This window comes from Carcharhinus amblyrhynchos, chromosome 10 (assembly GCF_965287045.1).
Source record: "Carcharhinus amblyrhynchos chromosome 10, sCarAmb.v2.hapA, whole genome shotgun sequence".
Lineage (NCBI taxonomy): Eukaryota > Metazoa > Chordata > Chondrichthyes > Carcharhiniformes > Carcharhinidae > Carcharhinus > Carcharhinus amblyrhynchos.
The window spans coordinates 28,847,708-28,874,083 of record NC_137333.1 but is presented as its reverse complement, the minus strand read 5'-3'; the positions used below and the strand labels follow the sequence as shown (position 1 = coordinate 28,874,083).

The 26,376-nt window shown below is 43.7% G+C and overlaps 1 protein-coding gene across 2 annotated transcripts in view; it reads left to right on the top strand.

Annotated features, from left to right (window-relative positions):
* uggt2 (UDP-glucose glycoprotein glucosyltransferase 2) overlaps positions 1–26,376 on the top strand; it is a 373,478-nt gene that overhangs the window by 220,421 nt on the left and 126,681 nt on the right. For both annotated transcript variants that reach the window (XM_080198156.1, XM_080198157.1), the window contains exons 22-24: positions 1,833–2,039; positions 16,095–16,226; positions 24,913–25,043. In XM_080198156.1, coding sequence (XP_080054282.1) covers positions 1,833–2,039; positions 16,095–16,226; positions 24,913–25,043 — 470 coding nt within the window. The remainder of the gene's footprint in view (positions 1–1,832; positions 2,040–16,094; positions 16,227–24,912; positions 25,044–26,376) is intronic.

Genomic DNA, 26,376 nt, shown 5'->3' with positions numbered 1-26,376 from the left:
ATTTGATAGTAAACGCACAAGCTTTCAGAAACACTGGTCATTCATCAGGTGAGTGGAAAGTTCAGATCAGAGGAGGGCAAATAAAGGCACAGACAGTTTACAGAATACTGATTAGAATACGAGTCTTTACAGCTAACCTGCTATTCGAGTCTTAAAGGTGCAGATAATGTGAGTGAATCTACATTCTGTAAGCTGATAGGCTGATTGGCAGTGCTAAGAAATTGCCCCTTATGTCCTGGGATGCATAGGTTAGAGGGATTAGTGGGTATAATATGTAAGGATATGGGGGTAGGGCCTGGGTGGGATTGTGTTCAGTGCAGACTCGATGGGCCAAAGGGCCTCTTTCTGCACTGTAGGATTCTATGATTCTAGACTCAATGCAATGAGGTCCACTCTGCCACCCAGCCATCGACTATCAGGCTTATAAAGATGCGGTTCTGCTGCATGGACCATTTTGATGGGGCCTTCCTGTACAGCCTCCTGAGTGTCTCCCGCATCATCGTGGTCTGCTTTGTGTTCCACAATCTGGTGCAGCAGCATCGAGACTTCCTGGAGTGGAAGGATGGCGACCAGGTGAACACCCCTGGGAAGGATGGGACCCAGGAAGATGTGTCGATTGACGAGAAGGAGGAGGATACCAAAGAGGATCTGGGGGATGGAGGACAGGCGGCGACAAGGGTCCAACAGGCCAGACTAGCGAAGGAGGCTTGCATCACCACTACGTTCTTCAATCAAGGGGCGTGCGGTGTACCAGTAGCAAACCCCAGCCCCTCCCCGAACCCCTGCACCATGAGTCCCTTTAACATTACACCAGGTGGGCCTGGGTTGGTCGTGTAAGCAAATTTCTAGTCCAGGCAGGAGAGTGATGATGACTTACAATGTGACACACTATGCAAAACAAGTCTGATTGCTACCTGTTCTTTGCATGCAAACTGGCACCAGGGTCCATATCACGGTGGGGGTCAGGGGCATCACCATCGGTGGCAATGCCCTGGAGGTGAGGCATGGTCCCAGGTTCTGCAATGCCAGGGTTCCAGGCTGGCACTGCACAAAGCGCACTGCCCACCCCTGCCCGCTGACCACCTGAGGGACTTGAGTGGCCTCCAGTCCCACCAGCGAGGCCATTCCATCAGGTCCCTGTTGGTGCGACCTGCACCAGCAAGGTCATTAAAGCAAGTGAACCCAGACCATTGCTTCTGGCACCCAGTAATTACATTTAAATCACAACATAATTATTTGAATCAGCCTTGCTTCCTTGTCAGGTACGAAGCTGATTACGCCGATAAAACAGGGCCGGTATCGTCGTGAGGCGAGAAACCAGGCCCAAACCCATTTCTTCTGCTTCTTGCCCGACCTTACTAACTTGTCACAATGATTGACTAGCATGACGAGACGGTGAGATCACCCCCCCCCAGGACTCTGCTGAGCCCCTTGCCAATGATGTGCTCCACAATTGGGAAAACAGATCCATAAATGCACTCATCTTTGATTCCTGTGTGCTGGTGTCAAGTGACTCTCAAGTATCTTACCAATGTCAGTACACGAAAGTACCAGTTTAGAACACGAACAAAGACTAAAAATATTAATTGCAGGAGTTGGAGGTTTAATAAAATAATTCTTTTATACCACATTTCTGGTTCCAATAAATCATATAGTGATCTGTTAATTATTGTTTTAAAAGATGTTGGTATGAATAAGAAATAGATGTAGAATTTTTTTGTAATATAATTATGTTATGCCATGTTATTTGCAACATAATATATATTTCAGAGTCTTAATGAAAATGTGCAGCAATTGCACTTTTTGAACAGTAATTGCACTTTTTGTTTCAGAAAGTAAGCAGTAATATTCGAATAGGAATCATACATAATCCTCAGACTGAAGTAACAGAAGATAATACAACTATTGCAAAAGCTATTTGGGCTGTACTTCTGACACAGAATGGAAATATTGCAAGAAACTTCATTACCAAGCTGATCAATGAAGAAACTGCAGAAGCACTTGCATCAGGAGCAAAAGTTCTGGAATTTGTTGTTAAAGTTAGTAATTCTGGTTTTTTATAATAATTGTAAACATATTGACTATATGTATATTTAAATCTTTCTATAATTGCAACTGTCCAAGAATGTTGCTATTTTATTTATTGTAATATCGAATGCTATAACATAAAAGGCACACCAGTACTCAACAAAGAGACAATGCCATTTTGAAAAAAGTAAACCTTTCTTTACTCGCGTATCTGGTAAATTATTCCATTTGCAACCTTAATGCAGTATGACAGTGAGGAAAGATCACTGTGTGAATATCTTTGTTAGTCTCACCACCAGTTTGTTGCTGCAATTATAGACTATGCAAGTAATGCACAGCAGGTAAAACAGTGGCCAGAATTCTCTGACCTCACCTGCAGCTTGGATTCTCTGGCTGAGTGCCAAATTTACCAATTCACTGGTAGTGGTAGTGGTATGTGCAAGACTAGAGAATTCTAGTATTTACGAAGAGAGAAACAGTTAATGCTTTGGGTTGATAATATTTTGTTCGAGATGTAACAGGTCCTAAGCAAGTACAAAGACATGGTCTGCAGGTGTTAATTTTCACATGTCTCACTCCCACAATCAGGAGCAGACAGATTCAAGAGTGACAGGCAGGAGGTTTGGGGCAATGTGACGAAAAACATCTTTACCCAAAGGATGATGATGGTCTGGAATGCACAGCCTGGGAAGGTGGTCGAGTCAGGTTGCCTCACATCCTTTAAACAGTACCTGGATGAGCACTTGGCACATCATAACTTTCAGGGCTATGGGCCAAGTGCTGGCAGATGGGATTAGAACAAAGGACAAGGAAATTACCGAACAGGAACAGGCCTGTCGGCCCTGCAAACCTGTGCTGATCATGATGCCATAACTAAACTAAAGAAAAACCTTCTGCCCTTACTCGGTCCATATCCCTTTATTCCCTCTCTATTCATGTACTCATCCAGGCGCCTCTTAAATGTTGCTAATGTGCCTGCTTTCAGCATTTGTTCCGACAGTACATTCCAGGCACCCACTACTCTGTGCGTGAAAAACTTTTCCTGCGCATCTTGCCTAAACTTTCCCCTTCTCACCTTAAACTTGTGCCCCTTTGTAATTGACACTTCCACCCTGGGAAAAAGCCTCTGACTGTCCACCCTGTCTTGCATCTCATGATTTTGTAGACCTCTATCAGGTCTACCCTCAGCCTCCGTCTTTCAAGTGAAAACAATCCTAGTTTATTCAACCTCTCCTCATAACCAACACCCTCGAGACCAGGCAACATCCTAGTGAACTTTCTTTGCACTCTCTCCAAAGCTTCCATGTCCTTCTGGTAGTGTGATGACCAGAACTGCACACAATACTCCAAATGTGGCTGAACCAAGATTTTACACAGCTGCAACATGATTTTCCAATTCTTGTACTCAGTGCCCCAGCTGATGAAGGCTAGAATGCCATACGCTTTTTTGATCACTTTGGCAACCTATGGTGTCACTCTTAGGGAACAGTGAACCTGCACGCCCAGATCTGAGTATATGCTAATGTTCCTAAGGCTGGTTGGCATGGTGCCACAGTGGTTAGCACTGCTGACCCAGGGACCTGGGTTCATTTCCAGCCTCAGGTCACTGCCTGTGCAGAGTTTGCATTTTACCCTCATGTCTGTATGGGTTTCCTCCAGGTGCTCCATTTTCCTCCCACAGTCCAAAGATGTGCGGGTTAGATTGATTGCCATGCTAAATTGACCCTAGTGCCAGGTGGATTAGCAGGGTAAATACGTGGAGTTATGGAAATAGGGCCTGGGTAGTATTGTTGTTGGTGCAGACTCAATGGGCTAAATGGCCTCCTTCTGCACTGTATAAAGAACAAAGAAAATTGCAGCACAGGAACAGGCCCTTCGGCCTTCCAAGCCTGCACCGACTGTGCTGTTGACTTAATTAAAACCCCCTACCCTTCTGGGGACCACATCCCTCCATTTCCATCCTATTCATGTACTTGTCAAGATAGCCCTTAAACATCACTATCATATCCGCTTCCACTACCTTCCCGGGCAATGAGTTCCAGGCACCCACCACCCTCTGTATAAAAAATCTGCCTCGTACATCTCCTTTAAATCTTGCCCCTCACATCTTAAATCTGTGCACCCTAGTAATTGACTCTTCCACCCTGGGGAAAAGCTTCTGACTATCCAATCTGTCCATGCTTCTTATAATCTTGTAGACTTGTACCAGGTCACTCCTCAATCTCCGTCGTTCCAGTGAGAACAAACCAAGTTTCTTCAACCTCTCCTCGTAGCTAATGCCTTCCTTACCAGGCAACATCCTGGTAAATCTTTTCTGTACCCTCTCCAAAGCCTCCACATCCTTCTGGTAGTGTGGCGACCAGAATTGAACTCTATGTTCCAAGTGCGGTCTAACTAAGGTTCTATAATACTGCAACATGACTTGCCAGTTTTTAAACTCAATGCCCCAGCCGATGAAAGCAAGTATTCCGTATGCCTTCTTGACTACCTTCTCCACCTGCATTTCCACTTTCAGTGACCTGTGTACCTGAACACCCAGACCCTTCTGCCTATCAATACTCTTAAGGGTTCTACCATTTACTATATATTCCCGATCTGATTTAGACCTTCCAAAATGTATTACCTCACATTTGTAGGGATTCCATGATTTGGCCATTTACACAATAATTCAAATCTAAATTTGATCATCCACAATTAATCACCTCATATTTGTCTGGATTAAACTCTGTCTGCCATTTCAGGTCCAAGTCTGCAATCTTTTTGTATTTTGTTGCATCCTCTGACAATCCTGGCACTGTCAGCAACTCCACCATTCTTTGTGTTATCCGCAAACTTACTAATCAGACACCCCACATTTTCCTCCAAATCATTTATATGTACTACAAACAACACAGACCCCAGCATTGATCCATGCGGCATGCCCCTAGCTGCAGATCTCCATTCTGAAAGACACCCTTCTACCACTACCCTCTGTCTTCTATAACTAAGTAAGAAGTCTCACAACATCAGGTTAAAGTCCGTCAGGTTTACCCCAGTCCAACACTGGCATCTCCACATCACTCCACATAAGCCAGTTCTGCATCCATCCAGCCAGCCCACTCTTAATCCCATGTGATTCTCAAACATTCATGGGAGTCTAAAACTAAAGGGCATAGGTTTAAAGTGAGAGGGAAGAGATACAAAAGGGTCCAGTGGAGCAGTCTTTTCACACACAGGGTGGTGAGTGTCTAGAAGGAGCTCCCAGAGGTAGTAATAGAGGCAGGTAGAATTTTGGCTTTTAAAAAGCATTTAGACAGTTGCATGGGTAAGATGGGTAGAGGGATTTGGGCCAAATGTAGGCAATTGGGGCTAGCTTGGTGGTTAAAAAAGGGCAGCATGGACAAGTTGGGCTGAAGGACCTGTTCCCATGCTTTGAATTTAGTTTTTGCACCAGTCTGCCATGTGGGCCCTTGTCAAACATCTTACTAAAGTTCATGTACACACATCCACAGCGCTTCCCTCATCAATTATCTTTGTCACCTCTTCAAAAAACTCAAATCAAGTTGGTGAGACATGATCTTACCCATACAAAACCATGCTGCTTGTCATTAACTAGTCCATTAGGTGGAAGTTCAAGTCTTTCTAATGTGTTGGTGCGGACTCGATGGGTCGGAAGGCCGTTTATGTGCTTTCTGATTTTATACATCTGAACTTGAACCAAATCCTATCAATCTTCACTGCCTGACTTACGATTGTTCCTAATATAGCAACACCTCAGTTTTAAAATTCTTAGCCAGAGTTCCTCAGCCATCCACATGCCCTCCCCACCCCCCATTTGCTGAAAGCGAGAACGGAGAAGTTAGTGCTCAGTCAAATCTCTGTTCACTACAGTGGAACCAGAGAATCCCATCTGTGTGAACAGTTGTAGAATTTCCCCCATTCCCCATTTTTGTTTTAAAGTTCTCTCTTTGTTGTGCCCCTCTGTATCTCTATAATCTCTTACAGCCTAAAGTTCCTACTGCTAAGTAGAACTTGCAAGATCAGGCAGAAGTGTGCCGTGTGTGAAGGCTTTTCTTTTATTCATTCAAATGTAGATTCTGCTTTCTAGGCGAGCATGCATTGCCCATCCCTAACTGCCCTTGACAGGTGCTGAATTGCTGCAGTCCATGTAGGGTAGGTATACCCACAGTGCTGTTAGTATGGGGTTCCAGTGAATGAACAGTAATACATTGCCAAGTCAGGATGGTGAGTGGCTTGGACAAGAGCACTGTAAGAAGTCTCACAACAGCAGGTTAAAGTGCAACAGTTTATTTGGTAGCAAAATCCACTAGCTTTCGGAGCGCTGCTCCTTCATCGGGTAAGTGGGAGTTCTGTTCACAAACAGGGCTAATAAAAACACAAACTCAATTTGCAAAATAATGGTTAGAATGCAAATCTTTACAGGTAATCAAATCTTAAAGGTACAGACGACGTGAGTGGAGAGTGCGTTAACACAGGTTAAAGAGATGTGTATTGTCTCCAGACAGGACAGTTAATGAGATTTTGCAAGCCTAGGCAAGTTGTGGGGGTTACAGATAATGTGACATGAACCCGAGATCCCGGTTGAGGCTGTCCTCATGTGTGCGGAACTTGGCTATCAGTCTCTGCTCAGCGACTCTGCGCTGTCGTATGTCGTGAAGGCCACCTTGGAGAATGCTTACCTGAAGTTCAGCAGCTGAATGCCCGTGACCACTGAAGTGTTCGCCAACAGGAAGGGAACAGTCTTATCTGGTGATTGTCGGGCAATGTTAATTCATCTGTTGTCGTAGCTTCTGCATGGTCTCCCCAGTGTACCATGCTTCAGGACATCCTTTCCTGCAGTGTATCAGGTAGACAACGTTGGCCGAGTTGCAGGAGTATGTATCATGTACCTGGTGGATGGTGTTATCACGTGAGATGATGTCATCCGTGTTGATGATCCAGCATGTCTTGCAGAGGTTTCTGTGGCAGGGTTGTGTGGTATTGTGGTCACTGTTCTCCTGAAGGCTGGGTAGTTTGCTGTGAACAATGGTCTGTTTGAGGTTGTGCGGTTCTTTGAAGGCAAGAAGTGGGGATTTGGGGATGGCCTTGGCGAGATGTTCGTCTTCATCAATGATACGTTGAAGACTCCAGAGAAGATGTTGTTGCTTCTCCGCTCCAGGGAAGTACTAGATGACGAAGGGTACTCTGTCAACCATGTCCCCTGTTTGTCTTCTGAGGAGGTTGGTGCAGTTTTTCGCCGTGGCACGTTGGAACTGTTGATCAATGAGTCGATCAATGAGTCCTGTTATTATAAGAATATAAGAACATAAGAAATAGGAGCAGGAGTAGGCCATCCAGCCCTTCGAGCCTGCCCCGCCATTCAATAAGATCATGGCTGATCTGTCGCTGCTCAGTTCCACTTTCCCGCCCTCTCCCCATAACCCTTAATCCCCTCTCCTATCAAAAACCCATCAACCCGCGTCTTAAAAATATTTAGTGAGGCAGCCTCCACCACTTCAACGGGCAGAGAATTCCAGAGATTCACCACCCTTTGAGTGAAGAAGTTCCTCCTCAACTCCGTTCTAAACCGCCCCCCTTTTATCTTGAGGCTGTGCCCCCTAGTCCTATTGTCTTTTTTGAGCGGGAAGAGTCTTTCCACCTCTATCCTATCCATCCCATTCATCATCTTATACGTCTCAATGAGATCTCCTCTCATTCTTCTAAACTCTAACGAGTACAAGCCCAGTTTATTCAGCCTCTCCTCATAGCTCAACCCCCTCAACTCCGGTATCAGCCTAGTAAACCTCCTCTGCACTCCCTCCAAGGCCAAAATATCTTTGCGCAGGTGCGGCGCCCAAAAATGCACACAGTACTCCAGTTGCGGCCTCACCAATGCCCTATACAGCTGCAGCAAGACCTCCCTACTTTTATATTCAATCCCCTTCGCTATGAAGGCCAGCATCCCATTCGCCTTCCTGACCACCTGCTGCACCTGCAAGCTGGGTTTTTGCGACTCATGCACAAGGACCCCGAGGTCCCTCTGCACCATCGCCTGCTGCAGTTTTTCACCCCGTAAGTAATAGTCCTTCCTACCATTCTTCCTACCAAAGTGGACCACCTCACACTTGCCAACATTAAATTCCATTTGCCATTTCCTGGCCCATTCGCCCAGCCTATCTAGATCCTTCTGCAGACTCTCCACACCCTCCGCACAATTTGCTGTTCCCCCAATCTTGGTGTCATCAGCAAATTTCGACACTCTACACTCGGTTCTCTCCTCCAGATCATCTATATAAATGGTAAAAAGCTGAGGCCCCAGCACCGACCCCTGGGGCACTCCACTAGTCACCATCCGCCAATCCGAATAGCACCCGTTGACCCCCACTCTCTGCCTCCTATTTGACAACCAATCCTCTATCCACGCTAACACCCTACCCCCAACTCCATGTCCCTCGACCTTCTGCAATAACCTCTTGTGAGGCACTTTGTCAAACGCCTTCTGAAAATCTAGAAAGACCACATCCACCGGCTCTCCTCTATCCACCGCCCTAGACACATCCTCATAGGGCACCTTTCAGCGTCTGGAGGTGTCTGTCACGATCCTCCTCATCTGAGCAGATCCTGTGTATACGGAGGGCTTGTCTGTAGGGGATGGCTTCTTTCGCGTGTTTAGGGTGGAAGCTGGAGAAGTGGAGCATTGTGAGATTGTCTGTGGGCTTGCGGTACAGTGAGGTGCTGAGGTGACCGTCCTTGATGGAGATGCATGTGTCCAAGAATGCAAACGGCAACGGATGAATGAACATCGCTCGACAATCACCAGACAAGACTGTTCCCTTCCTGTTGGTGAACACTTCAGCAGTCATGGGCATTCGGTCTCTAATCCTTGGGTAAGCATTCTCCAAGGTGGCCTTCACGACACATGACAGCACGGAGTCGCTGAGCAGAGACTGATAGCCAAGTTCTGCACACATGAGGACGGTCTCAACCAGGACCTTGGGTTCATGTTGCACTACCTGTAACCCCCCATGACTTGCCTGAGCTTATAAAATCTCACTTACTGTCCTGTCTTGAGACAATACACATCTCTTTAACCTAATGCTCTCTCCACTCACATTGTCTGCATCTTTAAGACTTGAATAGCAGGTTAGCTGTAAAGACTCACATTCTAATCAGTATTCTGTAAACTGTGTGTGCTGTTATATGCTCTGTCAGAGACCAGAACTCTCCACTCACCTGATGAAGGGGCAAACCCTGAAAGCTTGTGGGTTTACTATCAAATAAACCTGTTGGACGTTAACCTGGTGTTGTGAGACTTCTTACTGTGTTTGGCCGTAGAAGACAGAGGGTAGCAATGGACGGGTCTTTTTCTGATTGGAGATATGTGACTAGTGGTGTTCCACAGGGCTCTGTACTGGGACCTCTGCTGTTTGTGATACACATAAATGACTTGGAAGAAGATGTAGGTGATCTGATTAATAAGTTTGTGGATGACACAAAGATTGCTGGAATTGCAGATAGTGATGAACATGGTCAGAGATTACAGCAGGATATAGGCTGGAAAATTGGGCAGAGAAATGGCAGATGGAATTTAATCCAGATAAATGTGAAGTGATGCATTTTGGTAGATCTAATGCAGGAAGGAACTATACAAAAAATGGCAGAACCATCAGGAGAATAGACACGCAAAGGGATCTGGCTGTGCAACTCCACAGATCCTTAAAAGTGGCAGCACAGGTGGAAAAGGTGATGAAGAAGGCATATGGCATGCTTGCCTTTATTGGACAGGGCACAGAATATAAAAGTTGGCATATGATGTTGCAGTTATATAGAATGTTGGTTACCTGGGGTACATCCCATCCAGTCCCAGTGACTTATCTAACTTGATGCTTTTCAAAATTTCCAACACGTCCTCATTCTTAACGTCCACATACTCAAGCTTTTCAGTCCACTGCAAGTCTGCACTACAACCACCAAGATCCTTTTCCACCGTGAATACCGAAGTAAAGTATTCATTGAGTACCTCCGCTATTTGTACCGGTTCTGTACAAACTTTCCCACCATCACATTTTATAGGCCCAATTCCTTCACATCTCATCCTTTTGCTCTTCACATACTTGTAGAACGCCTTAGGGTTTTCCTTAATCTTACCTGCCAAGGCCTTCTCATGACCCCTTCTGGCTCTCCTAATTTCCTTCTTAAGTTCCTTCCTACAAGTTGTATACTCTAGATTCCTAACATTACCTAGCTCCCTGAACCTTTTGTACACTTTTCTTTTTGATTAGATTCAATATTGATTTGACTAGATTTGAATATTGTGCAATCATCCTCGAGATGGATGATCATGAATGATGGTGCAGACTCAAAGGGCTGAATGGTCTCCTTCTGCTCCTATTTTCTGTCTCCTGAATGGTATTAGTTTTCAGTATTGTTGGAACCATCCTCATCCAGGCAAGTGAAGAGAATCCCATCACACCCCTGACTTGTATCTTGTAGATTGTAGACAGGCTTTGGAGAGACAGGAGGTGAGTTACTCACTGCAGGATTCCAGTCTCTGATCTGCTTTTGTAGCCACGGTATTTATATAGCTGGTCTTACTTTCTATCATAGAATTCCTGCAGAAGACTGAGGGGTGACCTGATTAAGATGCACAAGATTATGAGGGACATGGACAGAGTGGATAAGGAGCAATTGTTCAATTGTTCCCCTTAGTCGAAGGGTCAGTCACGAGGGGACATAGGTTCAAGGTGAGGGGCAGACAGTTTAGAGGGGACGTGAGGAAAAGCTTCTTTACCTAGAGGGCGGTGACAGTCTGGAATGCGCTGCCTGGGAGGGCGGTAGAGGCAGGTTGCCTCACATCCTTTAAAAAGTATCAAGATGAACATTTGGCACACTATAACATTCAGTTTACCACTCTCTGTGTAAAAAAAACTTGCCCTGTACATCTCCTTTAAACCTTGCCCCTTGCACCTTAAACTTATGCTCCTTAGTAATTGACTCTTCCATCCTGGGATAAAAGCTTCTGACTATCCACTCTATATATGTCTCTCAATCTTGTAGTCTTCTATCAGGTTGCCCCCTCAACCTCCTCCATTCCAGTGAGAACAAACCAAGTTTCTCCAACCTCTCCTTATAGCTAATGCCCTCCATACCAGGCAACACATCTTCTTTGTATCCTCTCCAAAGCCTCCACATCCTTCTGGTAGTGTGGTGCCAGAATTGAACACTATATTCTAAGTGCATCCTAACTAAAGTTAAAAGCTGCAACATGACTTGCCAATTTTTGGCTATGAAGGCAAGCATGCCGTACGCCTTCTTGACTAACTTCTCCACCTGTATTGCCACTTTCAGATCCCTCTGCCTATCAGTATTCTTAAGGATTCTGCTATTTACTGCACATTTCTTATGATTCTATAATTCCTAGCATTATATAATTCCATGAGTGTAGAGGGAGGCCATTTGGCTCATCAGGTCTACAGTGGTGACAATACAATCCTGGCATGATCGCTGTAACTCCACATATTTACCCTGGTCAATGGTAATCTCCAGGATGTCTATAGTTGGGGATTCATTGATGGTAATGCCATTGAACATCAAGGGGCAATGGTTAGATTCCCTCTTGTTGGAGATAGTCATTGCTTGGAACGTTGTTGCACATATGTGACTTGTCACTTGTCAGTCTTAGCCTGGATATCGTCTAGGTTTTGTTGCATTTAGATGTGGACTGAATTTTGTGCAATCATCAGTGAATATCCCCACTTCTGATCTTTATGATGAATGAATGATCACTGATGATGCAGCCGAAGATGGGTTGGCTTCAGACACTCCCCTGAGAAATTACATTAATATCCTGGAGCTGACATGACTGACCTCCAACAATCACAACCATCTTACTTTGTGCCAGGTATAACAAAGGAGCATTTTCCCCCGGTCCTTCCTCCGATTTCCCCAACCTCACCTTTGGAGTTCAGCTTTTTTGTCCAGTTTTATATTTAATTTATTTTATTTGAATTTGAGCCAAGTCTGTAATTTGATCAAGAAACTGAATGGCCCTGGCAGAAACCAAAGTGAACAGCAAGTTTTGGAGCACAAATACTATTGTTAGGTCTCATAGCCTTGTCTATTCAGCTTCTTTTTAATATCATATGAAATGAATCAAATTGGCTGAAGGCTAGCATCTCTGATGCTGAGGACCTCCAGGTGACAATCGACAATGACTTTATGGTCATCATTAGACCTTCACTTCCAAATATTTCATTGATTTCAAATTCTGTCTGGTGGGATTCGAACCTGGTCCCCAGAATATTACTCTGGGCCTCTAGTCTAGTGAAAATAGCACTGTGTTACCATCTCTTTGAGTTTAGGAAGGTGATCTAAGATTGGGGCTTGGAGTGGTGGGTAGGAAGAAAAGGTGGAGGCAGTCAGAGATCAGAGGGAAAGATTGGGGATAAGAAGCTACTCCTTCTCCATTCCTTAATCATTGTGGGGATTTTGCTAGAGATTGTTGAGGGTTGAGGGGGTGGTTTCTCATTGTTGGGGAGTTGACAGGTTTGCTTGATAGTATGGTATTGGCCCTTTTTGGTCCAGTGCTGGGTAAGCAGTTTGCTCATTTGCTGCATTTCACACCTCCCTATAGTTGTTGGGTTCCCTGAAACCTGAGAAATTCAGCCAGCCAGCACTATAATTGAAACACTGAAGAATATTTGAGGAGACAGTCTGATTAAATTATTTAAATGAGCAACGCACTCCCTTCTTACCTCCCCATTAAAAGTTTCTTACCTTCCCATTGCCTCCATTAAAATTTAAAAATTGAGTGGTCAAGTTTATAATCTTTTATATTTTACCATCCCAACTAACCCTAAAGCACCCTGTTTGCGGGGAGGTGTTGGAGTTAAAGTACCCTTCAATGAATGATTCTCTGGCGTAAAGAAGAGACTGTAGTCCAAAAATCAGTGGAACTCATTTTCAACTTTGTTAATTTATTGGTCCCATAGTGAAAGAAGTTTTGGTATGTCTTTCTCCTGTTTCTAATCAATGTTGTAACATTGAGGTAAAAGATGATTTGCTGTTTAGCTCCTTGGATAAGGAAGAATTGTGCCCTAACAGAATCTGTTGCAGGGGAAACTGCTTGCTACGGATCTAGAAACAACAGCACCAGATGTGAGTTTCATCATTTATTGAAACATGTTATTGATATAGATACGAATTATTTCCTCCCATGTGCATAAGAGGGGTAGACAAGAGATCATATAAACATATCTATTAAAGGAATACTGATTTGGAAGGTAATCTCCTCGAACCCTTCTATAGATTTGTTCTACAGTTCCTCACTCAAAGGCAGCATAAAAGCTCTGAAATATAATAGTACATTCAAAGGTGTTTTACTATTATTTCACTGCAGAAGTATGCTCTGATCAAAATCATTAATTATCTTTCAGTCTCTACTGTCAGCACAGAGCTGCACTTGTACACTATAGTCATGTCAAGTTGTCAATGAAGCTGAGGTGAGGTTTCCCGACCTGTAACAAAGCAGCAATGTTTCTAATGCTATATTTATTTATTTAGAAAATGCATTACAAAATGTCTTTTTGGCAATCAATATCCTATTTAATCTGTTTTAACGACAGCATTCATTTAGTTCTGTGTACTATAGTTTTTAACAAAAACTGTGTTTTTTACATTAATAATCAGATTTTGAAAGACCTCTCATAAATATTGATAAGAAATAGCAGTGAAAATATTTTCACAGGCATTATAGAACATAGAACACAGAACACTACAGCACAAACAGGCCCTTCGGCCCACAAGTTGCGCCGATCACATCTATACCTACCAGGCCATAGAACTATCTGTAACTTCCAATGCCATTAGATCCCATATACTCATCCAGAAGTCTTTTAAAAGACCCCAGTGAGTTCGCCTCTACTACCACCGATAGCAGCCGATTCCACTCACTCACCACCCTCTGAGTGAAAAACTTTCCCCTAACATCTCCTCTGTACTTGCTTCCCAGCACCTTAAACCTGTGTCGTCTCGTAGCGACCATTTCAGCCCTGGGAAATAGCCTCTGAGAATCCACCCTATCTATTCCTCTCAACATTTTGTAAACCTCTATCAGGTCGCCTCTCAACCTTCGTCTCTCCAGGGAGAAGAGACCTAGTTCCCTCAACCTATCTTCATAAGGCATGCCTCCCAATCCAGGCAACATCCTTGTAAATCTCCTCCTCACCCTCTCAATAGCTTCCACATCCTTCCTGTAGTGAGGCAACCAGAACTGCGCACAGTACTCCAAGTGGGGTCTGACAAGGGTCTTATAAAGTTGCAGCATTACCTCCCGACTCCTAAACTCAATCCCTCGATTAATGAAGGCCAGTATACCATACGCCTTCTTGACCACATCCTCTACCTGCGAGGCTGATTTAAGAGTGCTATGGACCCGGACCCCAAGGTCCTTCTGTTCTTCAACGCAGCTAAGACTCCTACCCTTAATATTGTACTCCTGCATCCCATTGGTCCTGCCAAAATGGACCACTACACATTTATCTGCGTTGAAGTCCATCTGCCACTTCTCCACCCAGTCTTGCATCCTATCTATGTCACGCTGCAACTTCTGACATCCCTCCAGACTATCCATAACACCACCAACCTTCGTATCGTCGGCGAACTTACTAACCCATCCCTCCACTTCCTCATCCAGGTCATTTATGAAAATGACAAACAGCAAGGGTCCTAGAACAGATCCCTGGGGCACTCCACTGGTGACCGATCTCCATGCAGAAAAAGACCCATCCACAACCACTCTTTGCCTTCTGCAGGCAGGCCAGTTCTGGATCCACAAGGCCAAAGCCCCTTGGATCCCATGCCCTCCCATCTTCTCAAGAAGTCTTGCATGGGGGATCTTATCAAACGCCTTGCTGAAGTCCGTGTAAACCACGTCCACCGCTCTTAAGAACATAAGAACATAAGAAATAGGAGCAGGAGTAGGCCATCTGGCCCTTCGAGCCTGCCCCGCCATTCAATAAGATCATGGCTGTCTGTCGTGGCTCAGTTCCACTTTCCCGCCCTCTCCCCATAACCCTTAATCCCCTCTCTTATCAAAAACCCATCAACCCGCTTCTTAAAAATATTTAGCGAGGCAGCCTCCACCACTTCAACGGGCAGAGAATTCCAGATATTCACCACCCTTTGAGTGAAGAAGTTCCTCCTCAACTCCGTTCTAAACCGCCCCCCCTTTATCTTGAGGCTGTGCCCCCTAGTCCTACTGTCTTTTTTGAGCGGGAAGAGTCTCTCCACCTCTATCCTATCCATCCCATTCATCATCTTATACGTCTCAATGAGATCTCCCCTCATTCTTCTAAACTCTAACGAGTACAAGCCTAGTTTATTCAGCCTCTCCTCATAGCTCAACCCCCTCAACTCCGGTATCAGCCTAGTAAACCTCCTCTGCACTCCCTCCAAGGCCAAAATATCCTTGCGCAGGTGCGGCGCCCAAAACTGCACACAGTACTCCAGCTGCGGCCTCACCAATGCCCTATACAGCCGCAGCAAGACCTCCCTACTTTTATATTCAATCCTCGCTCTTCCTTTGTCAATGTGTTCAGTCACATTTTCAAAGAACTCAACTAGGCTCGTAAGACACGACCTGCCCTTGACAAAGCCGTGCTGACTATTCCTGATCATACTAAAAATGTTTTCCTAAACATGGCATTTTAATGTTACAACTTTTCATGATTTATTTAAATACTTCTACAGTACTAGAGTGTGAACAATATTTCAATTATGTCACACATTCTTGATGCCGTGCTGGTTTGTATTTGTACCATATGTCAATATTCCTTCACTGATTGAATAGATAACAGATGCCTTTTTTACAACAGGGCTGAGATCATAGCAATATTGAAGCTTTTAGCCCATGTCCCAACTTTCATCTTTGATTGAGTGGATTGGTCAAGGACTTCTCTAATTTCAGACTTCATGTTCAGAAATGGTCCCAAAGTATGCTTGGAAACAGCCAGAAATAATTTTTTTGTAGAAAATATGTCACTATCACTCATTTGATCAGCTAAAATAATTCATTACTGTTGCTTCAGGGAATGGATAATGATGCCTTTGAGAAGAAATATAACACCATAGGAATCGACTTTCTTCGGACCCATCGACTGTTCTGTAAAGATGTTCTGAAGCTGTTACCTGGTCAGGAGGCTGTTGTTAGCAATGGTCGGGTAGGTAACTGTGTGCATGCATTACAATTATTTATCTATCTTAAATTTATTACATGCCTTGATGCAGTGGCTGACTAAAATAGATCGTGTGATACCACCTGAAAATGTTAACATAATTTTTTCATTCATCTGTTCAATGTGCTCATCCACAATTTGACAGTAGTGGAGGGGTCTTTTTCTAGCTGGAGGTCTGTCACTAGTGGTGTGCCGCAGGGCTCAGTACTGGGACCTCTTCTATTTGTAAATGATTTGGAAGAGCAAATTTGCTGATGACACCAAGATGGCTGGATTGGCGGGCAGTGAGGAGCAGTGTCTGGCAATACAGCGGGATATTGATAGGCTGGTTGATTGGGCAGATACATGGCAAATGGAGTTTAATCCGGATAAATGTGAGGTGATGCATTTTGGCCGGAATAATGTAGCGGGGAGTTATATGGTAAAGGGTAAGCCCATAAGGAGTATAGAATCGCAGCGAGACCTGGGGGTGCAAGTGCACAAGTCTTTGAAGGTGGCAGTGCAAGTGGAGAGTGTGGTGAAGAAAGCTTATGGTATGTTAGCCTTTATAGGAAGGGGTGTAGAATATAAGAGCTGGAGTCTAATGTTGCAGTTGTACAGAACGTTGGTTCGGCCGCATTTGGAGTACTGCGTCCAATTCTGGTCGCCTTACTACCGGAAGGACGTGGAGACTCTGGAGAGAGTGCAGAGGAGGTTTACCAGGATGTTGCCTGGTATGGAAGGACTGGGTTATGAGGAAAGATTGAAGAAATTGGGGCTGTTTTCCCTTGAAAGACGCCGACTGAGGGGGGACCTAATAGAGGTATATAAGATTATGAAGGGTATAGATAGAGTAAACAGAGGTAAGCTATTTCCTATGATAGAGACACGTAGGACAAGGGGCCATGGACTTAAGGTGAGGGGGGAGTGGTACAACACAGATATTAGAGGGAGGTTTTTCACACAGAGGGTAGTGGGGGTATGGAATGCTCTGCCAAGTAAGGTGGTGGAGGCAAACATGTTAGAGTCATTTAAGAGTAACTTAGACAGGCACATGACTGGGTTGGAGATGGGTGGATATAAGAGATCGTTTTAAATAAGTGTCATTAGCATTGGGGCATCCCTGGTAATGTAAATGGGTATGGCATGATAATAATGTTTTTCTCTTTTCATTCACAGGTTTTAAGTCGGTCCACCTCGTGTCCAACGAGGGGCATACACACGATGGGTCGTACTGGGGCTGCTCTTGGTTGTTCGAGATTGGCCTAGTGCTTCATGTCGTTAGTGTGTGCCTAAACTGGACAAGATACTGGGCAAGACGACAGCTCAGTGACTATCGCTGATTGCTGTGCAGACACATGGATTTGGGCCGGTGTCTGTGGGAGTTTGCGCATTCTCCCCGTGCTTGCGTGGGTTTTCTCCGGGTGCTCCGGTTTCCTCCCACACCCCAAAGATGTGCTGTTAGGCTGATTGGCAGGAATAAATTGTCCCTAAATCAGTTTCCCTCAATCTGGATGGCCATAAAACATTAGACAGGGGTTGTGGGTGGAGAGGTGGACTGGTGGTGTTGAGATGGCGGCGTGGGCTCGTTGGGCCGAAGGGCCTGTTTCCCAGGCTGATTTTGTTCTTTGTTCTTTGACATCAAAAGTTCTACTTGAAGTGAATTTGATGTCAAATTTGATAATGCTATCCAGTGCGCTCACACTTAGATCCAGAATGCTCAAATCTATCAAATATGGTCAACAACCTGCATTAAAAAATTGATTATAGAATCCCTACAATGCAGAAGGAGACCATTCAGTCCATCGACTTCTGACTGTGAATCCCAGCCAGGCTATATACCCATAATCCCATGCATTTATCCTGCTAATTTCCCGTAATCTGTTCATCCTGGGACACAAAGGACAATTTAGCATAGCAGATCCACCTAACATTCACATCTTTGGATTGTGGGAAGAAACTGGAGCACCCAAAGAACCCATGCAGGCACAGGAAGAACATGAAAACTCCACACAGTCACCCAAGGCCGGAATTGAATGCAGGTCCTCCTGGGAGGCTGCAGTGCTAACCACTGTGCCCCAGGTCTCAAAGTCTAAACTCTCCCTTGTCCACAGTCTTGGGTCTAAATTCTGCTCCACAATCAGGGTGTAAACTCTCTGTCCTCTCCCCCTCCAGTATCCAAGACTCTCCCATCTCTCTCCCTCTAGTCTCCAAATTCTTCCCCTTCGTTCTCCTTCCAGAATCCAAATTCTCCCCTCTTACCCCCTTCAATCTTGACCTTCTACTCCATCCAGTTTCCAAACTCTATATGCCCCAACCCCGACCTTCAAATTCTCCCCAGGTCTAGTCTCAAGGCCGTGGGTCTTGCCAATACTCTTGAAGGACAAGTTTTCCTGATTTCTTTTTCTCCTCAAAATCATGAGCACTCCAACTTCTCTTGACCCTACGCTCAACTCCTGACCCCCGCCACCCACCCATCCATTACTCAGCTTGTTCCAACGGTGCTTCCTGTTCCCATTCTGGCTTCAAATCCGCAGGAAGGATAACTGGAAAACATCACTCCCAGTTTCCAACCAGCCTTATAACAGGAGCTAGGTGCAGTAGTAGGTCATTCAGCCCTGTGTGCCTGCTCTGTCATTCAATATGATTCTCTATCTCCATGAATTTTCCACACACTTTGTCATTAACTGCTCAGCAGATTCTGTACTGGACTAAAAGAGACCCATTGTTGTCAAAGGTGAAATAAATGAGATTGTACGTATGGCAGAAGGAGAGAACTTCAGAAGAAATGAAGCCTTATCAGATGAGGAAAGATGAGCTTAGTTCTGAGGATGATATTGTCTTCTGGGGATCTAGAGTGTCCTCCCCGACTTTTCACCCCACCGCCCCTTGCTGGCCAGGAAGAGAATTATTACTGGAAGAGTTGCATAGTACCCAGCAGGTGTGATGGCCTGGCATTGATGCTACAATTACAGTGGTAAAGCAGTGCCAATAGTGCCAATATCGGTAAAGGTTACCTGCTGCAGCCCCATTATATCCTTGGGAATGGCCAGGTCAAACATGGGTTAGAGTCAGTGTCAAAGCTATGTCAGGCCATTTATGGGCACATTTTTGTTGTTAGTGGATGTCTGTTCAAAGTTGATGGAAGCATATGAGATGAGATCCATAATAATTTACAGCACAGTTGAGAAGCTGCACCAGTGTTTTGCAATCCATGTGGTACCAGAGCTCCTTGTTTCAAACAATGGAATGGCTTTCACCAGTGCTAAATTTAAAACGTTTATGGCTTAACCGAATAAAACAAACTGAAACAATGCCATACCATCCTTCATCCAATGGATGGTGGCGCGGGCTCGTTGGGCCGAAGGGCCTGTTTCCCGGGCTGATTTTGTTCTTTGTCTTTATCGACTGGTGGGCAGAACAGCTCATCCTTTCAAGGTTGACTTGAAGAAGCAATCACCTACATTTTTGATCACCTAAGTTGACTAGATTACTGCTATCATATAGGATCACACCACATCCAACTGGAGTCTCTCTAGCTGAGCTGCTGATAGGTCATCGGTTGAGGACCAAGTTAAGCTGGTGTTCCCAAACTTAGCAGGAGGGGTGGAAACAAGCCAGAGGAACCAAAGGTGGAACCATGATTTGTTTAAAAGTGCAAGAACATTCGAGATAGAGGATGTAGTGATTGCAAAGAATTTCAGTAATGGGCCAAATTGGGTTCCAGGAATTGTCATGGCCAGAACAGAGCTGTTGTCCTATGAGGAAAAAATTTTAAAGCAGTGTGTAGACCACTTGCATGGGCAAGAGCCAGTATCATAACCTGTTCCAATTGTGCCAGCAGGAAGTGTTGTGGGTTGCCCTAGGAATGAATTGTTAGGTCAGCCAGTAACAGGCTAGAGTGTTTTCCCCCAGGAAGCAGTGGAAACAGGGGAATGTGATACATTTGTACAAGAAGAGGGTCCTTGTGAAGAAATAAGGTCATCAGGACCTACCTAAAAAATCTCAGCCATTTGAGCTAGACACTTCACAAGGCTGATAAGTAGTAAGTAACATTCACATCACACAAAGTTTATAATTTATTTATTAGTTATAAGTAAGGCTTACATTAACACTGCAATGAAGTTACTGTGAAATTCCCTAGTCGCCACAATCCAGTGCCTGTTCAGGTCAATGTGCCTAACCAACACATCTTTCAGAATGTGGACGGAAGCCAGAGCACCCGAGGAAACCCACACAGACAAGGGGAGAACGTGCAAACTCCATACAGATAGTGACCCAAGCCGGGAATCGAACCAAGGTCCCTGGCGCTGTGAAGCAGCAGTGCTAACCAGTGTACTATCATGCCGCCCCAGACAATGACCATCACCAATATGAGACAGTCTAACCACCACTCCTTGATATTCAGTGGTGTTGCCATCGTTGAATCCCCCACTGTCAACATCCTTGGAGTTGACCAGAAACTTAACTGGACTTGCCACATAAACACAGTGGCTACAAGAGCAGGTCAGAGGCTAGAAATACTGCGAAGAGTAACTCACCTCCTGACTCCCCAGAGACAGAGAGCCATAGATGTTTACAGCATGGAAACAGTCCCTTCAGCCCAACTTGTCAATGCCGCCCTTTTTTTCAAATCCCTCAGCTAATCCCTATTGCCCACATTGGACCCATATCCCTCTATACCCATCTTATCCATGTAACTGTCTGAACGCCTCTTAAAAGACAAAATTGTACCCGCCTCTACTTCTGACAGTTTGTTCCAGACACTCGCTACCCTCTGTGTGAAAAAATTGCCCCTCTGGACCGTTTTGTATCTCTCCCCTCTCACCTTAAATCTATGCCCTCTAATTTTAGAGTCCCCTATCTTTACCATAGAAAACCGTAGAAAATTACAGCTCAGCCTTTTGGCCCTTCTTGTCGGTGCCAAACCATTTTTTGCCTAGTCCCACTGACCTGCACTTGAACCATATCCCTCCACACCCATCTCATCCATGAACCCGTCCAAGTTTTTCTTAAATATTAAAAGTGACCACGCATTTACCACTTTATCCGGCAGCTCATTACACACTCCCACCACCGTCTGCGTGAAGCCCCCACTAATATTTCCTTTAAACTTTTCTCCTTTCACCCTTAACCCATGCCCTCTGGTTTTTTTCTCCCCTAGCCTCAGTGGAAAAAGCCTGCTTGCATTCACTCTATCTATACCCATCAAAATCTTATACACCTGTATCAAATCTCCCCTCATTCTTCTATGCTCCAGGGAATAAAGTCCTAACCTATTCAATCTCTCTCTGTAACTCAGCTTCTCAAGTCCTGGCAACATCCTTGCGAACCTTCTCTGCACTCTTTCAACCTTATTTATATCCTTCCTGTAACTAGGTGACCAAAACTGTACACAATACTCTAAATTTGGCCTGACCAATGCCTTATACAACTTTACCATAACACTCCAACTTTTATACTCGATACTCCGATTTATAACAGGCAATGTACCAAAAGCACTCTTTATGACCCTATCCACCTGTGACGTCACTTTTAGGGAATTCTGTACCTGTATTCCCGGATCCCTCTATTCAACTGCACTCTTCAGAGTCCTACCATTTTCTTTGTTTCCTTCCTCTATAACCTAGGTGGTCATACAGTCAAATAGTCAGCACTGACAATCACTCCCATTTTCCTGCACTTGTCCCATATCCTTGAATGTTATGATGTTTCAGGTGCTCATCCAAATATTTTTTAAAGGTTATATGGCTTTTGGCCTCCACCACCTTCCCAGGCAGTGCACTCCAGATTCCCATCATCCGTGTCAATTTATTTTTCTTAAATCCCCTCTGGATGTCCTGTCCTGTCTTCCTAAAAATATGCCCCTTGTGATTGACTTCTCAAGCAAGGGGAACAGCTGGTCTCAATTCACCCTCTCATAATCTTATACATAGCTATCATGCCCCCAATCCCCCCTCCCTCAGTCTTCTCTGCTCTAAAGAAAACACTCCAAACCTATCTAATCTCTCCTTGTAGCTCAAATGCTCCATTTCAGGCAACATCCTGATAAACCTCCTCTCTACCCCATCTAGTGCTATCACATCCTTGCTGTAGTGAGGTGAACAGAATGGCACACAGTACTCCAACTGTGGCGTAACCAATGCTATGTACAGCTCCAACATTACTTCCTTGCTCTCATACTCCACACTATGACTGATAAAAACAAGTGTTCTTCTTAACTATTCTATTCACGTGCTCTGCTGACTTCAGGGATCTCGGAATAAGTACCACAAGATCCATCTGTTCTTCTGAACTTCTCAGCATCCTGACGTTCATTAAATACACCCTTGCCTTGTTTCTTCTTCCAAAGTGCATCACCTTGCACTTACCAGGGTTAAATGCCATCTGTCACCGCTCTGCCCATCTGTCCAATCCATCTATGATTTCCTGTAACCTATGACCATCTTCTTTGCTATTAACCACCCTACCAGTCTTGGTGTCATCCGTAAACTTGTTAAACACTCCCCCCTGACATTTTTATCTATATTATTTATTATATAATAAACAATAAGGTCCCTTGATCTTTGTGGTATGCCACTGGACACTGGCCTCCAGTCACTCAAACAGCCTTCTACCACTGCCCTTTTTGTCCTATTACTAAACCAATTTCAGATTCATCTCACCAAGTTTCCTGAATTCTGTGTTCTTTAATCTTCTCAATCAATCTCCTATTTGGGACCTTATCTAAATCTTTGCTAAAATCCATATAAACAATATCAACTGATCTTCTCTTATCCACACACTTGATCACATTTTTGAAAAATCCTAGCAAATTTGATAGACATAACCTCCCTCTGACAAAGCCATGCTAATTATCAGTAATTAATGTGTCTTTCCAAGTGGATATTTATTCCCTCCTTCAGAATTTTCTCCAGTACTTTTCCTACCACTGACGTCTCACCAGTCTATAATTTCCTGATTCATCTCTATCACCCTTCTTGAAAAGGGGAACTGTATCAGTCATCCTCCATTCCACTTCCCCATGGCAAGAGAGGAATTAAAAATTTGCATCAGAGCCCCTGCAATTTCTTGCCTCATCTCCCACAGCAGTCTGGAATGCAATTCATCTGAGCCAGCGAATATTTCAATTTTTAAGCCTATCAGAGTCTCTAATACCTTTCCATTTCCTATGTCAAACTGTGCAAGTTCCTCACAGTCCCTTTTTTCTGAACTCTAATTATGTTCTCCTTTTCCTGAAGAAAAGTATTAATTTAACACCCTTCCAATGACCTGTTGCTTTTCACACAGATTGCAGTCTTGGTCTCTAATGGGCCCTACTCTTCCCTTTAATGTATTTATAAAATATTTTCGGATTCTCCTTAATCCTGTTTGCAAGTTCTTTATCACACCCACGTTTTTGCTCTTCAAATTGCTTTCTGAGTTTCCTCTTACACTTATATTCCTCCTGAACCACAACTGAATTGCTCCCTTTGGACATGCCAAAAGTCTTTTTCTTCTTCCTCATCCAGTCCTGAATTGTCCTTCACATCCAGGGTTCCCTGAACTTATTGCTTCTACAATAATTCTCCAAGGTTTTACTTTGGTAACTGCCAAACTTTTAAGTATTCCTTCATTTTATCCAATGCAATACCTTTGCCACCTCACATTGTACTGATAAATTGCAGCAGCCTTTTCTGTGCGAAGACGCTTGTAAAGTACTCATTTAATATCTTAGTTATGCCACTGCCTTCAGGAGAATTTCTCCCACTTTATTGCGGCTGAAGATGGAGCTGCACAAATAATCCAACAATTTATAGAAAATCAGAACTCATTGTGTATCTCAGTTTTTTGGATTTTTTTAGGAACTAATTGTAATAAATCCACGGAGGTGAAGATCCCGTCACCAAAAGTTCCTTTATTTACAAGACATACTACGCAACAGAGTGCTCTCTGATGCTCCCTGCTTCAACAGGCAGAGAGACTAACATACCTGCTTTAAATAGGGAACATGAGGCTCCCTGATTGGGCTATCAGTTAGGACTCAATCAGGGATTTCTTTTGTTTATTACAAATACGTTATTACAAAAACAGTTACAAATATTCAAAATACAAATATGAAAATTACATTACCAATGGCTAACGCCATCCATTTATCAATCACCTGCAATTACTATCTTCTATTTAGGAAGGGTAAGACTCAGTCAGGGAATTCAAACTCTAGCAGGCCAACCTAATTTGCCTGACTGAAGTCATCACACTAATAATGAAGAGCACTGTTAATTCATTATCATATTTCCAGGAATTTCCAGGCCATTGTGAATTAAAGACTAGCAGAGCACAAGAATTTCATATTCTCTATACACCTCTATTTCATATTCTAGCATGAGCTATTGCTATGGCCTAATGGCTATGCTGTTTTTTTTATATTGAAGTACCAAAATTGTTTTTCTCTATAATTGGCCCTAAATGCTGCAAAACAGAATTCAATTTAAACATTAAACATACTATCTATGGCAGGTATGGGCTGGTTGACCCCAGACTACCATGCAGTTACATCCCAGTGCTTGGGAAAAAAATCATTATTTTACATTTCATACATTAAAGCCTTGATGGTTAATAGTAAACCACTTTTAAGTGTGAATAATGTGAGGCCCTCGCAAATTACTATTTAATAAAAATTTCTAATATAATTTTGTTATTTACACCTCAGATCCTTGATGTTTACAGTGAAAGTGTTGAGTTCCAACCCGAAGATTTCAACCTCCTGGAAAAAATCATCCTCAGTACTTCATCAGAAAAGATTAAAATTCATATCAAAAAGATGGGTGTGGATTCTAAAAGGTGTGTTTGTCTTTTTCTTTTGACTCTTAAAATTTTATTGGTGATGTAACAATCAAGTACAAACAAGTAAAAATGTTATACCTCTCAAAATCGATACTGATTGATACTGGAAACACTGAAAAGATTGGTGTTTATATACCATGAAAAATAATCATTGATCATGAAATTATGCTTTTGCACAAAGGATGTAATTACATTGAAAGTATAACAAAAAGTACCACACAACAGAGAGAAGTATCTAGAGTATTAACATAGAGTTTAGCATTCTAATTGCATCAATAGACTTGGGAGTTCTAATTGTATCAGCCAATTTTGGTGTATGAATTAGGTAGAAGGTGGGAAGAGGGGGCATGGCTTTAAATTAATGTCAGGGGTAGGTTCTTTACCCAGCGGGTGGTGAGGGATTGGAATGCCCTGCCTGCTGCAGTTGTAAATGCGTCTAGTTTGGGGGCGTTTAAGAGATCTCTGGGTAGGTTTATGGACGAAAAGGGATTGGTATAGGCTAGTGGGTCATTGTTTTTGTAACTGGTCGGCGCAACATCGTGGGCCGAAGGGCCTGTTCTGCGCTGTAATGTTCTATGTTCTATGTTCTATGTAAGTGAGGTGAATATCCATTATCCCTTGAAGAAATTACAATATAATTACATTATATTGTAATTGAAAATAAAGAACTGGCAGTCTTACTAAATAGTTACTTTCTATTGACCTTCAAAGAAGAAGAGTAAAGTACCAGAGATATATGTAAAATCATAGCACTGAACAGCCTTTGCTTCAATCCCTGAAGTATCAGGGAGCCCTGACTGCTGTTGTCCCCATCTACATATGTCCAGATATGATAAACATATGGATTTGAATTATGTGCATAGATTCCTTACTCTGCCCTCAGTCAAGGAGGGGGGTAGACACTTCTTCTGACTACATTCCTGTGTCCTGATATTACCTTTGGTTGGTTGGATTCTGTCCTCCCCAGAAATTCCAGCACTTATCTATTTGAGCAATAATTAGTACATTTGGAGGCAGTCTTGTATATGAAACAAAACCAGAAAATGCCGGAAAACCTCAGCAGTTCTGACAGCATTTGTGGAGAGAGAATAGAGCCAAGATTTCGAGTCAGGATGACACAAAGGGAGATTGGCATAGTGTTGCAAAAAATAGGGAGGAAGCTCCCAGCCCCAAAGGTGACTTTCCTTGTCATATTGTTAGGAACTTAGAGGAAAAAATTTCCAGGGTGTGGGTCCTACGACATTATGCTGGAGGCAGTGTCTGCCCCACCAGAAAATTGTGTTTTATAGAGCACCCTGATACAAAAATGTAAAAATAGAGATCCCCCAGA